We start from the raw sequence: 14,537 nt of genomic DNA on the forward strand, positions 1-14,537 counted from the left end.
AAAGAAACCCCAAAAGCAACCAATGGGGTCGAGCTCTCCAGCCTGCACAGAGGGAATCATCAGCCAAGCAGCTTCCTTTTTTCCAAAAAAAAAAATAAAAACCCCAAACTGATCCTATCCAAAGATGCAATTTTTGCAAGACCCTTCAAACCACGTGGGTGAACACAGCCAAAGGTGACAGGGACAGAGATTTTCCAAGCCAGAGCAGCTCCTGCAGCCCCAGAGCAGCCCAGCASAGCCCCTGCTCCATGAGGAGCTGGAATCTGGGATTTATCACAGGGATCCATTCCTTTGTGCCATCCCCTTGGGATGCAGCCCCAACCCCGTTCCCTCGGGATTCTGGGGCTGAACCCTGGAAAAACAGCTCTAAATGGGAATGGTGGTGTCCCAAAGGCCAGGGAATGGAATGGGAATGCACCCTCACATGGGTGATGCCAACCAGCACAGGATAACCCTGGCACAGCTGGAGCCTCAGAGGGTTTGGAGATCCAGCAATTCCCTGAAGGACACGAAGTGCTGACCCCACTGACCATCACACCAACTAGGAGTTTTCATTTGTCACTCCTGGAACATGTTCTGGTTCCTGCTCCCAGCACAGTTTGGGATAGGTTTCCAGCTGAGCCTGTGCTTTCAGGCAAAACACCCATTCCTACACATTCCTACACATGGCAGATCCTTCCAGCCCTCAGGGGGAGCAGGAGGGTGGGATCCAAGCCCTGGGCTGGGTGCAGGGTGCCCACCCAGCAGCTCTTCCCTTCCTCAGGGCCCTGCTGCTCCTCCAAGGCTCATTTTTGGGTGCTGTCCTTTTGCCAGCAGGGTCCCTGGGACAAGCAGAGGTGACTGYCCTGCTCCCAGGGAGGTGCTCACAGCAATTTCTGCAGCTCTCCCCAAGCCCTGGGAGCACCTGACCAAATTCCAGCAGCTCAGAAGCAGCAGCAGTTGGTTTTGAGCCATTTCTARCACAACATCTGAGCTTTGAGAAGCAAAAATCMCAACCGTCTGTCTAATTAATTCTGCCCAGCACTTGCTCAAACTCGCATATTGGTGAAGGGACTCAATTTTTTTTTTTCCTCTCCTCTGCCTTTCACCAGCAGAAGATTTTCCACATCTTCAACAGGGCAGCAACGTGAGTCTGGGAAGGAGAAATTGGCTCCAGTCATGTAGACTCCATTACTGGCAGAAAGGTGTGAACAGCAAGCAAGTCTGGCAGCTGGATTCATTATCCCACCGTGTCCTTTATAATGGGAAATGAAAAGCCCATTCTGATAACTACACTTTATTATAATAGGTCAGAGGAAGTGAAAGGCATCATCTTATAAAATTAACTTCATAAAGACTGCCTTAAAAAAAAAGAAAAAAAAAATAAAATCTCTCTGCCAGTTTATCCACTGCATCTCCCTGCAGAGATTTTTTTTTTCCCTTCTCCCAGAAGCCTTGTCCYGGTGGCTGTCTTCACTTTTTCCCTCCATCCATCCCAGGGAATGGATCTTTTYCCTCCTCATCAGCCCCAGGTGCAATAAATGCAATGTTTTTGTCAAGGCAGGGAAAATAGTCAGCAAAGGAGTTAAAATTCAAAGAGATACCCACCCCAAAGAGTCTTGGCAAGAAGCTGAGTTACTTTATTCACARCAAAGTCAGAATATGGAGATAAAAGCACCTGATAGAGTTCTCTGCTCTGCAATGCCTTTCAGCTGCTCACTGCTTCTTTACCCAAACCAAAGTCCAGCCTCCAGCTGATGAGAATTCTGTGATTTGACAGCTTTGGGCAATGTTTGACTGCAGCTGGTACAGGTGAGAGGCAAGGGATGGCCAAAGAAAATCCCTCACACTCAGGGCTGGCGCCTGATCTCACCCTGAATTTTGCCTCCCWAACTGGCAGGGCAGGGCTGGAGCTAAAAATGACAGCAAATTTCAGAGAAATCATGGATCCAATGATAAATTCTCAGATATATCCTGCAAAGCTAAAAAGGAACAGCTCCATCCTCCAAACACACAACTCCAACAACCTCATCCTTTGGTGGGACAAGCAACTCTGCCAAACTCTCAGCACACCCTGGGCTGTGTCTATCCCTCAGGTTAGCTTGAATTGGGCAGGAATCTTTTAAATTTTTTTTTTATTTAATCACTCCCCCTTTGAGGAAAATGAAACACACATCTCCTCCAAACCTGCTAAACAGCCTGATTTGCAATATTCCTGGAGCTGGTGCAGACAGGGGGTGCTCTGAAACAATTGGAACTCCCAATGAAGGCTGCATGGATCTCATGTGATAGATTCTTCAAGGAGCCCAATTTTCAGAAATTGCCAGGGCTCCAATCTGTGAAAATGTGGCCTTTCACAGATCTCCAATTCAGCTTGAGTTGCTTTTGAAAAAAAAATAAAAAAAAACAAGTCTGGCCATAAAAGCCCCACAATTTGGTAGGAAAAATTAGCAGCCTTCATGGGATAGCAATCCTTTTGTCTCTCCTCCCCTATCYGTGGCTCTTGGGAGAGAACTAAGCACCATTTACCTTTTGTTATTTGTCCAGGTAGTAAAGAGAAGAGGAGAATGTAATAAAGACCAAAAAAACGGGTGAAAAAAACCACCCCCACAAAAGCGAAATCTTCACACCTCGCCCAAAAGCAGCCCCTGTAATTGAACAGCATTTCTCCCTCTGAAGGAAATAACACCTATCTTAAAAAAAAAAGAATAAATAAATCCCTTGAGGGTGCAAGAGAGGCCAGAAGCTGCAGGAGAACGTGGCAGGACATGCTCTGAAGTGGTGTCACCTCCAGYAAAGCCACTGGGGTGACAAGTGGGCAGCAGCTGAGCCTTGTGGAGCTCTACAGCAGGATTATTGTGCAGGCAGAGCACTGAGCTGTCCCTCAGAGCATCCCTGACTCTCCTGGAGCACCTTGATAAAACACCACCTTTGACCAGACCAAGAAATAGAACTTGGTATCCCCAAATTGCAGAATGAAGGAGTTCCTCCAGGAACTGTGGTTCTGTCCCCCTTCTCCAACAGCCCCAAAGAAGGGGTTGAAATATTGTAAAATACACAACTTGGGAGCCCCAAATTCCAAAATGAAGGAGTTCCTCCAGGARCTGTGGTTCTGTCCCTCTTCTCCAACAGCCCCACAGAAGGTGTTGAAATAAATGTTGAAATATTGTTAAAATAGAACTTGGTAGCCCCAAATTCCAAAATGAAGGAGTCTTCCTTTGGGACTGAGTTGGGCAAGGCTGAGCATTTCATAACAATGGATCCATAAAAACAAAACATAAGAAAACCCCATGAAAAACATACAAAAGTGGAAAAGCAGCCAGGACAAGGATTCCCTGAACTGCCAGGGCTGAAAAACCCACAATTCAGAGCACCCAGCTCCCTTGTTTTGTTGTTCCAGTGTCACCAACACCTTTTATGAGGCCATCAGAGACCGGGCACAGAGTTCCCYGACAAAGCACAAAACGTGGAAATATTTGTTTGGGGGAATAAATARATATATTTACATACATATCACGTGTTATAGAGATATTTGGAAATACATATTGTCATAATAAATGCATTTTTGGGGGTGATCCATTGCGAGTGGCCTGCAGGTTGCCAGGCTGGCTGTCCCTCGCTGTCCCCAGCCAGGTTTCCTGGGCAGGCTAACAGTGCCCCCTGCAGCCCTGCCAGCCTTCCATGCCACAGGACTGCTCACCATTCCCAACAAATCCCAAACAAAAGGCAAACTCAGGCAGGTTCCCAGCTGCAGGGAGAGCCCACAGCTCCAGAGCAGGGGCAGCTGATTCAAAGGCACGAACAGAGAGATCCAGGGAGGCTCTTGTAAAAATTGCATCTTTGGATAGGATGGGTTTGGGTTTTTTTTTTTAGGAAAAATCCAGGCTCTGCTCTGGTTTTAGCTGCTGCAGAGGGAAAGAGGGATGTCAGGGGTGAAAGGGATGTGTGCCCCAACAAAATGCTGGCTTTTGTTTTGGGGATAAATCCCCAATCTCTGAACATCCCAGGGAAATGAAAGGGATGCTCTGGGAGCAGCACATTCCCAGTGATATCCACCAGATATTCCTCTGCCCTCCTCTCCACAGCTCAGACAGGACAGGAGGGTAAAAACCTCACCAAAACCCCCCAGAGTCCCTGTGCTGGTTCTGTACAAAACCTCCCAGCACCCTGAACTCGCCCTCAGCCCCGGCTTTGCTGGGTCGAGCTTTTCAAGGGTCACACCTGTGGCTCAGAKTTGGGATTTAAATCCACAGAGCTCCACGAGCTGGGACTGGGAAGTTCAGGGGGTTCTCCCTGGACCTTGCAGGGTGGAACTGAAGCAAATACAAGCTGCACCCAAAAGCATCCAAGCACAAGAAATGATTTTTGCTCTTCTAGTGATGCTTTAAGATTTCAGCTTCTCTATTTCTAACTATCTGTGATTGTTCAGTGTTTAACTCCAGACTCCACAGGCAGTACTGAGCTCCTGCTCTCCCATTTTTACACAAAACAATTCCTCTGCAGCCCCAAACTCAAGGACACCTCCCTGTGCCAGGCCCCAAGAGATGGAAACAACAGAGAATTGGGGGAGCCAACTTGGAGTCAATGACTGAAAAGGGAATTGGAGGATTCAGCCCCGATGAGCAAATGGACAAAAGTGAGAAAAGGTGAAAAATCCCTGCCCTGAAGGCCCTGCAATCAACAGAACTGTTTTGTATTCTCTCAATTCTCTCAATGCCGGTTTAGGCAGCACTAGAGGGATTTTTATGTTGTGACCATCATCATCCCTGTCCAAGAGAAAAGCAATGGTTTGCCCAAAATCCCCAGGATTCATCCCAAATCAGCACTGCAGCACAAAGTTTTCTGCACACCCTGCAAGGAAACAACCCCACAGCCACGCAGAAACCCCATCCCAGCCAGCATCATAAATAAAGCATGGGGAACTCCACGAGTGATAGAAACACAAATAAATCACTGCCAGGGGCTTTTCACTGCACTGGTCTGGGAGGTTTCGAAGGGTTAAATAATCCCTCAGATCCCTCCCTTTGGAAAGAACAGCCCAGCTGTGACAGAAGCACCCAGCTTTTGCTAGGACAGGTCACCCAGAGGCCACCTGCCCACGCAGCACCCYGGGCATGGCAGCTCCATCCTGGTTTTATAGATGTGAGCTGAAAAAATCCCTCCTGCAAGGCACCAGCAGAGCAGGGAGCACAGCCTGGGGCAGTGAGAAAAACATCCTGTTCTGGGAGCAGTGAAGATGTTTTCATTTTACAACATTTSACCCATTTTCTGGGATGGAACGAGGCTTGAACCACAACACAAAGGGTTGAGAACACAAAGATCACCCCAAAATCCCTGCCCAACACTCAGCAGTGTAACCTCCCAAGCCATTTGTTTTCACACTCAGTAAAATCCTCGTTTCTTTTCCACAAACACAACAGAATTCACAATATTTACACTCTGAGGAAGAGCCTGTATGAAAATCACAGCAGCCCCACACCCCAGAGCAACCCACAGAGACAACAAAACGCTTTCCTACCTGAAGAGCTCCCTGATTTCCCTGACAGTGGCCTGGAAGGGGATGTTCCTGACCAGGATCTTGGAAGTTTTCTGCTTCTTGGCGATCTGTTTCTTCCGGGCTGATTTCACAGCGGGCCTGGGGAGCCAAAGGAAGGGCAGGTCAAAACCAMGGAGCAGCAAAATCCCCCTGAATCCCCCCAGGGTTTGAAATGTGGAAAAACGAGGCACCAGTTGACATTGGGACCAAATTCCAGGGATTTCAATCCTACACCTCAAAATTCATCAGCTCATCTTGCTCCAGCTGAGATCCCAGACTCACATTTGCCACTGACTTTGTGTTTTGTCACCAAATCTCACCCATTTAATCATCAGGAGAACACATCAATTAATATATTTTTAAAAAATTAGCTTCATGTAAGCTAATTTCCATTCTTTTTCTTGCTGGCTTTTAAAATTTCAAATGAAATTTTGTAACAGAGCATTAATTTTTTTTTTTACCTCTAAAATTGCACTGCACTAGGACAAGGTCAGAATTTACCCAACACAGCAGACAGCAGCTTATTCCCTAAATATTTATTAAATTCCAAAAATATTTATTGAATTCCCTAATACATTTATTCCCTAAAGCAAAGCACTCCCATCGTGGGCTGGATACATGCTGAAGGGATTTTCAAAACCAAACTAGATTAAAAAAAATGATTTCTGAAAGAATTAAAACACAAMGTGAAGATGCAGGGAGCTGTCACACTGCTCGTGGTCCCCAGGAACCAGCTTTTCAAACAAATTCTGACATTTAACAGATCTCACCTCCAGCAGAGTTTCCAAAATACCCAAAGCATGGTGTTTAGGTGCCAACATTCAAATATCTGAATTAATTTACAACTTTGCATTTAGAATATTCTGTACCAAGAACTGGGAAGGAAACCCTAAAAATCAAWGTTAATTCCAAGTAAATTCACCCACAAGTAACCATCTCCTCTGCACCTGACTGCCAATACAAAAGGAGGAAAATTTAAACTTTTTTATCAAGAAAGAAAGCAGTTTTTTACTTGATTTGATCAGAAATAGCTACCAAGCATAATTATATTATTAYAATTCTATTTAAATTATGTTTAAACTTAAATATTAGAAGTGAGCCTTACCTGATAGCTCTCTCTGAGAGTTTCACCTCCAGTTTRTGGCCATCTACAGTGCAGCCCTAGGAGTTAAAACAAAGAAACAACAGGAAAAAAAATRTAATTAATATAAATAAATCAGTGAAAGGATTAGAAATCAAAGCAGCACTAAGTAAGCATTAATCAGTGTTTGCTCTCACTGTGAGCAGGGATCTGGATCTCTGCCCCTCTCTGCAAAGGGCACCTGGCAGGAAAGCTCATTAAAAYCCAATCCTTGTGTATTTTCTGGGATTTCCACATTGGATCAGCACTAGGACCCCCTTTTCCACTGGCTTATCCCTTAACAATCCCTTTTTTCTCCCAAACCAGGCTCGTTTTAGAGGCTTCTCCACCTGCCCAGTGCCACTCCCAGCACTGCCATCCCCCAGGGAGGTTTKGAACTGCCAGRTTCATCCCWGAATTCCAGAATTCATKCCAGATTCATCCMAAAATTCCAGAATTCATTCCAGATYCATCCCARAATCCCAGCTCAAGCTCACCTGGAGCTGGCGCAGGGCTTTCTGGGCACTCTCTGGCTTCCTGTACTCCACAAATCCAAATCCCATGGAAAGCAAAGCACCTGCCAGAGGAGAAAGAAAAATTTATTAGGAGAGCAGTGGTGATGGGAGATACAAAAATAAACCAGGAGCAAGCACTGATGGCCAAAATTGGTGGGATAAAAATAAAATATCGTCAGAAAAAAGAGCCAGGCTGCCCATGGCTGGACTTGGATGTTCCTCAGGATCTCTGATGTTTTTGAGCAAGGCACTGCTCTGGTCTTGGTGCTGACATTGAAAAGATGTTGYACACAAAAGTGATTTTTTGCTTTGCATCGTCTCAGTGCCACTTCCTTCAATAAAACAATGAGCCCTGCAAAGCCCTGCTGGTCACAGGGGAAGCAATCCCATCGTGGAGACTCAAATATTCCATGAATTGGAGCCCCTTCCATGGCAAAGGAGAGACATGGCTTCCCCTCCCTGTACAGCACAGGGCTGTGGTCACACCACGGCCCTGAGGAGCTCACAGACTGACACAGGARCCATAATTAAGGGATGATCAATAGTTAGGGGAGAAAAGAGCCCATTTTCAACCTCAGCACTTCAGCAGTACCAGAAGGGATCAGGTGGTACAAGCACACCCCACACTGGGATGGTGCTGCCTATCAGACCCACCAGGACTAAAAAAATCACTTTATTTCTTTATCTCCCAGTGGATCTGAGCTTCCAAACATCCCACAGAGGAAAACTCTGTCCAGGGGAAATCCCAGAGAGGAGCCACAGCCCCTCCACAGAGCTCACCTTACTCCAACTGCAGGAAGTGAGCACAGGCACCACAAGAGGCACAAACACTCATCCCCACAGCCTGGGGGCTTGGGCTAGCAGGGACAGGGCAAACTGAGCCCACTCAGCTCTCATCCCCACAGCCTGGGGGCTTGGGCTAGCAGGGAGAGGGCAAACTGAGCCCACTCAGTTCAGCTCTTATCCCCACAGCCTGGGGGCTTGGGGCTAGCAGGGAAAAGGCAAACCGAGCCCACTCAGCCCACCTCTCAGGCAGGGGGCTCAGGGATGGCAGGGAAAAGGCAAACCAAGCCCACTCAGCCCAGCTCTCAGGCAGACAGCCTCAAGGATCCATTCTGGGATAACTCATGGTTTCATCACCGCCGTGCCCCGGCTCCTCTCAGCCCGCACCGCGCTCTCTGCTGGGATCCTCAAGGAGTTTGCCTTCTCCATCTCAGCATTTCTAAAGCAATCCACCTCTCCACAAACCCCACAATCGAGCTGCACCCCAGCCCGAGCCCCGGGGCAGGTTTGCTTTCAGCACTTGTGGAAGCACCGAGGATTTCATGGCAGGGCTGYGGATGCTCAGCCAGACGAACGCTGAAGCGACGCCACACCTGAGCCCCTCGGCTGAGGGGGAGCTAAAGGAACTGAGCAGCAGCATCTAAAGTACCTGCTTTGTCTTTCTTCTTGGATATGGTGCAGCTCTTCAGGGCTCCTGCTCTGGAGAATGTCTGCAAGGAATTGGCACACGTGACTCRGTTCCCTTTGTGGCTCTGCCGCCAGCGCGGCCCTCTCGCTCTCACACACACGGGCCCACCTCCCCCAGCTCACACCTGAGCCTTTCCTCATCAAATTATTTCTGCATAAAAAAAATAAAAGGGTTTCAAAGAGACAGAATTCCCAGGAATTCCTCTGTCGCGCCTCGGGARCGGTACAGAGATCAGAGATGGCTCCAGAGGATTGCTCTGGGTTATGAGAGGCCCTAAGACAAGTAAAGACTGTCCTTAAGAGAGGTTGACTGCTGTGATGGCCCCAAAGCACAGCTCTTCCCAAAAATGGGGGCTAGAGGGTAGCAAAGGATRGATCTGAGTGCCCTGTAAAGCCAGGAGGCAGAAAAAGCAGAGGGGACAAACCCCCAGCCCTGCTCTGGGCAATTCATCTGTCCGAGTCTCTGCACAGTGTCACAGGTTCAGGATCCTCGTGCTGTGCAATGTGGCATTTTATGGCTACAAAACATGCCAGAGATGGGAAATCCCAGCTGCTTTTCCTCATTTTGCCATTAACACCCCAYAGGATTTGAGGAACACCACATTCCCTCCCCAGCACTGCACTGAGGTGAAGCAACACGAGGCAGCTCCAGGATGAGCAGCAGAACCCCAAAATCATCATTTATGGATTCACTGCCTCACACCAGGCAGCGCCAGAGCTGCAGCAGTGCCTGTCCCGAGGAGGAGCAGCACAGAAATCACAGCAAATCAGGAATATTGCAAGATTTCCTACTGCTTCCACCTGTCTCGAGGTGGAATTAAACCCCACCAAGGCAGTTTCAGATGAATTTGTCTAAACTGACACCTGCAGTGACATTCCCAGAGCTCTCTCATCTCCCACCAGGCCACACTGGCTGCAGCTGAACTGCTCTGAACACCATTTCCTTACTGCTCACCTCCTTCAGCGTGTCCTCTGTGGTGGCAAAGTTCAGGTTTTTGATGAACAARGTACACCCAGGAACATTTTCTTCCTCTTCTTCATCCTCTTCTTCTTCCTCCTCCTCTCCCTGTGCTGCTGCTCCCTCCGAGTCTTGCACAGCTTCACCTGAAACAAGAATAAACACATCTTTGCATGATGGAACAAAGCCAAATTTTGGGGGAGTTGCCCACTCAAATTTCAGGGGAGCTGCCCACACGAATTTCAGGGGAGCCCCTGGGATGGGGAGAAAAGTGGGAAGAAAAAAAAATAAAATAAAAAAAAATCTGTCGTCACAGTGGGATCACCCACACAAAACATATCCTGGGCTTGGCACAAGGGCAGAGAAACAGAGGGAGCCCCAAAGACTCAAAGATCTTACCTGGTGCCAGCCCTGCTTCATCCTCCTTTTTTGGAGCCCCAGCTTTTTCTTTCTGAGGGGCTGGGCCAAGGAAAACCCCCATAGGAGCCCACTCCAGGTACAACGGCACAGAGTGGAACTGTGAGGAGAGAAACGAGTGAAAGGCCTGAAGGAAAAGCTCTGCCCAAACYCAGCTTCATTTTCACTTGGCTCTGATGGGAAAAGCAGGGGAAGAGCTCAGTGACATTTTCAGGCGGCTCAGCTGTGTCACTGAAGGGTCCAGCCTTACACAGGGTCACACTGCTGGATTGTGAAAAGGAACACAAACCCTACAAATGTGTCACTATCCCCTCCTCCAGGATTCTCTGCACCCCTTTCCTTCCAGGCAGAAAGCACCAACCACTTTTTCAAACTAATTCATCACAMAGCAAGAAAAAAGTTGCTGCAAAAAGATGCAGCGATCTCCCCGAATCCAAAGAGCAGAAGTTGGGACAGCACAATTCTCTGGGATAACACAATTCCCACCCTCCCTGTGCCCCTTCCCACCCCTCCCAGCTGTCCCACCCTGGTGTAGGCCAGCCTGGTGAAGGCCAGCTTGGCCTCGCTGGGCTCCAGGAACTCCACGATGGCTGTGATCCCTCCCTGGGGCAGCAGCACCCGGCCCAGGTCGCCGTGGCGGCCAAAGAGCTCCTCCAGCTCGGCGGGGTCCGTGCCGGCCGGCAGGTTCTTCACCAGGATCACCGTCTTGCTCCTCTCTCCAGCAGCCTGGCACATCCAGCAGGGAAAGAAAAGGGAAGAGGGGATGGCAAAGAATAAATCCAGCAGTATTCTAACTGGGGATTTCAGAGCCAGCACGCTGTGTTCTCCCTTTCTCCGTGCTGCCCCGTTCCGTGATCCCAAAGCAGGGAGTTTATAAACCCCCAACCTCCCAGCCCCACAAATGCTCATGGAGGGAGCTTTCAGCTGCAGATCCACCCTGGTGTGGAGACAGGGCTCCTTCCCTGCCCCACCATCCTAAAGCCATCGTATTATGGGATTTCACCCATCCTGAGGGCAGCAGCATTTCCAAATAGATAAACAACATTTCTGAACTCATCAAGGAGGGTTCAACCCCGCAAGATTCTGAGGGTTTAATTCCCAATTTCCAAGAGAGCTGAGAACACTGAGACTAGAAGAAGCAGCCTGAGCTGAGCCTCTCACCTGGCTGAAGGAATCCAGGCTGACTCCRTTCTCCACCAGGAAGCGGCGGATTTCCTGCACCAGCTCCGTTTCTCCCAGAGCCACTCTCACGGCCACGCTGTCTCTGCTCTCCTGCAGGTGAGAATTCAGTCACCCAGGAGCAGGCACAAAGGGAATGTGGCAGGCAGCTTGAGGGTAAAACGCTCCAGGCTCCTCTGGAAGTTTTGTTGTCACAATCTGAACGCTTTCCCAAAGTAAAACCAAATTTACAGGAAGGATCTGGGCTTTTAAATTCCCATCAAATTGTAGTTATGGAAAATGCTAAATTCAGGCACAGAAAAGCAGCGTAGGAAGGAGGGCTGGGGACCAAGGGATCCATAGGCTCAGAGCCCACAGACCTCAACCTGTGTGGGGTTCGTGGATGCACTGAAGCTTTTGCTGTCCAAGATCAGGAATTGTCCAAGATCAGGAATGCCCAGAGCGCAAAAACCAAGCAGGAAAGTGCTGTCCCACCCCAGCTGATCCCCAGYTGAACTCACAGCATCCAGCACTTGGCTTTTGGCAGCGTTGTACTTGTGAGCCATGGCCTCGGCCACGGCGTTGGTCCCCACAAACAGCGTGTTCCAGTTGTGGGAGCTGCCAAGGGAAAACACAGCCAGGCTCAGACARTAATCCTGGGAAAAAACAGCTCTGAGCACCACCAGAATCAGGGTGAAGAGAGTGGAATATCCTCAGGGATGRGGGAATTTGACTGGGGGCACACAAAGGTGCTGAGCTCTGCTTCCCCAGGCCTGGCTGGTCACAGCCACGCAGCTCAGGGGAACACCCATCCCAACCCCTTCCCTGAACCCACAGAGCCCATGCAAACAAAGCTGCACCCCTTTCCCTTCAAGGCACAAAGGATCAGCCAATTCTTTCACACTAATTCATCACACAGCAAGAAAAAAGTTGTTCCAAACTTCAGAAATACAGGTGGAGAGGAGAAAGGCCCAACTGATGTGAAACCATCACCCTGAAGAATTACAGAATCAGAGAAATTATCAGAGAAATAATTGACACACAAAACCATTCCAACCCCTGTTTCTCTCCATTTCTGCTGCTGCTGGGACAGAGGAGGCAGGTGGGGAAGACAGACAGCAAACAGAGCTGCACAGCAAATATTTTATCAATTTTAGGAATCTCTACAGCTCGTGTGAAGACCCCACACGCATTCCTGCCTCTCCCTGGGGATCTGGCAGCTCGTGCTGTACCTGGCACTGCTGGCTTTGTCCTTGGCCTCTTTGCGCTTTTTGTAGGAGGAAGAATCTTCTGCATCTCCATCTTCYGTTTTTCCCTTTCTGATTGTGGAGGGTAAAAGATGCATCATTCTGCCCTGGAAGACAGGAAGTGATTCCTGGAATAATTCACAGGAGTCCACGAGCTAAGCAGAGTGAAGGAAATTTTCTGGCACCTTTCCTGGTTAAACAGCTTAGATGGGAGAAGGGAATTTCACCAGAGTGGCCACACAATTTAGAGATTTGGAGCGCCTTCCACACAATTTAAAGAGATTTGGAGCTCCTTCCACACAATTTAAAGAGATTTGGAGGCCCTTCCCCACCTGTACCAGGATTTTGGTGTCTGCAAAACTTTCCAAACCCCCAAACAGCACAGCAGGAGAGACCCAACCTTTTCAGCAAAGCCCAGAAGCAAACTGTCAGCCCCATTCCTGCCAAACATTGCCAGGAAATGCCAGGAAATCTCCCCGAAAATGCTGTACCTGGAACACCTGCCCGTCCAGCTCTGCCAAGGCTGTCACAGCGTGCTCAGGCATCATGTAGGTGATGAAGGCAAAGCCTTTGGGTCTCTTGGTCTGTTTGTCCAGGGGGAAGTGGATCTCTGACAGGGGTCCTGYGGGAGGCAAGGCTGCCTGGTGACAGCTGGCACTGCCCAGCTCTGAGCTGGCACTGCCCAACCTCAGCCAGGGCAGCTCTGGGTGAGCCACCAGCCCAGGCCAGGAGCCACCCAGGGACACGGGGGGCACGGCACAAGCATCCCAAGGTTGTGACAGGTGACACAAACCATTTGTGGGTTACCTTCAGGCAGGGACAGACCCCCCCCAGCCTCACCCTCACTGCCCCAGGGTGCTCAGAAAGCAGCAAATTTATTTCATTTGGAGGTAGAAAATAGAAACTCCAAATTCGGGGTGTGACTCAAGGGTTCACCTCTCACTTGCAGCAATTCACCTGCCATGCAGGCTCCCATCACAGCAGGCAATAAAAAAGGGAACTGGGCCAGATGTGAGAGATGTGGGACACAGAGCTTTGTCCATTCCCACCCAGCAGCAAAACCTCGGGACAAAGGGAAGGTGCCACCCTACAAATCCCAGTCCCAACACTCACCRTACTTGGAAAAGATCTTCTCCAAGTCCTCCTCGGTGCTGGTGAAAGGGAGATTCCTGACAAACAGCCTCCCTGATTCAGACAAGTCCTCCTCTTCCTCATCATCCCTCAGCACCCTTTGCCACGGCTGCTGGTCAGGTTTGGCTGGAGCTGTTTCTTTTGGGGTGTTCCTGCACCGGGAAATCTCCACGCAGCGTCCCCCTAATCCCAAACACACACTGAGGGATGCTGGGTGCTCCCCAAGGCCAGGGGAACAAACCCCAGCCCAGGCTGAGAGCAGTGACACCATCACAGCCCCACAGGACTCAAAAATAAAGGGGAGGTGGGGGCTGCAAGAGAGGAGYTCATAAAAATCAGGATGTGAACAATCCCTTTTCCTCTCACAGAGCTCCAGCCCGCACCAAGCAGCCATTCCCATCCTGCACACAACATTTACAAACAATTCCAGCAGTTTCTGCAAGGCTCAGGCCGAGCCCAGGGCTCCAGCACAGCCTCACAGGACCATCTGTACCAAKCTGGCCTCAAACAACATAATTTTCATCCCAAAACCCACCCCGAGCACACGGCACAACACGAGGGCTCTGCAGCACCAGCTGGTTTATCCCATGTGAGCTAAACTGAGCAGCAACCCCCCCAAAAGCCTGGGAAAAACCCCAATCCCAGGAGCTGTGTGTGCAGGGAACACTYGAGCAGCTGAGCCCACTGCCAGAAYRAGCAGGAACAAACAGCCCTTACCCAGGAATTCTTTCTTCCTCTTCAAGGCCCTTTGCATTTCTGCTGCACTCTTCAAATCAACAAAGATGTAACCTTGGAGGAGGGAAGGTTCAGCTGAGCAGCGTGTGGGGAACACACACAGCCATTAATTGGGTAATTAAGGGTGAATTGGGTTAGCCTGGATATTGGATTCCTACAGATAAAGCATTCAGCTGCCATGAAAAGTTCCAATCCCGCCTGGAAATGGCCATACCACACTGGAAGGCTGCCTTTTCAAGCTTATTCTTCACATTCAAAATAAAAAAAAAAA

The 14,537-nt window shown here is 49.3% G+C and overlaps 1 protein-coding gene across 1 annotated transcript in view; it reads right to left on the reverse strand.

The window, feature by feature from the left end:
• RBM19 (RNA binding motif protein 19) overlaps positions 1 to 14,537 on the reverse strand; it is a 52,105-nt gene that overhangs the window by 32,182 nt on the left and 5,386 nt on the right. Inside the window, exons 9-21 of the mRNA XM_057374196.1 lie at positions 14,249 to 14,320; positions 13,514 to 13,714; positions 12,892 to 13,022; positions 12,386 to 12,507; positions 11,675 to 11,771; positions 11,157 to 11,267; positions 10,521 to 10,721; positions 9,978 to 10,095; positions 9,576 to 9,724; positions 8,583 to 8,643; positions 7,133 to 7,212; positions 6,621 to 6,676; positions 5,498 to 5,614 (exon numbers count right to left, since the gene is read on the reverse strand). Coding sequence (XP_057230179.1) covers positions 5,498 to 5,614; positions 6,621 to 6,676; positions 7,133 to 7,212; positions 8,583 to 8,643; positions 9,576 to 9,724; positions 9,978 to 10,095; positions 10,521 to 10,721; positions 11,157 to 11,267; positions 11,675 to 11,771; positions 12,386 to 12,507; positions 12,892 to 13,022; positions 13,514 to 13,714; positions 14,249 to 14,320 — 1,516 coding nt within the window. The remainder of the gene's footprint in view (positions 1 to 5,497; positions 5,615 to 6,620; positions 6,677 to 7,132; positions 7,213 to 8,582; positions 8,644 to 9,575; positions 9,725 to 9,977; positions 10,096 to 10,520; positions 10,722 to 11,156; positions 11,268 to 11,674; positions 11,772 to 12,385; positions 12,508 to 12,891; positions 13,023 to 13,513; positions 13,715 to 14,248; positions 14,321 to 14,537) is intronic.

The sequence above is a fragment of the Malurus melanocephalus genome, unplaced genomic scaffold (genome assembly GCF_030028575.1).
Source record: "Malurus melanocephalus ecotype Western Australia unplaced genomic scaffold, MMel_1.1 scaffold_219, whole genome shotgun sequence".
NCBI lineage: Eukaryota > Metazoa > Chordata > Aves > Passeriformes > Maluridae > Malurus > Malurus melanocephalus.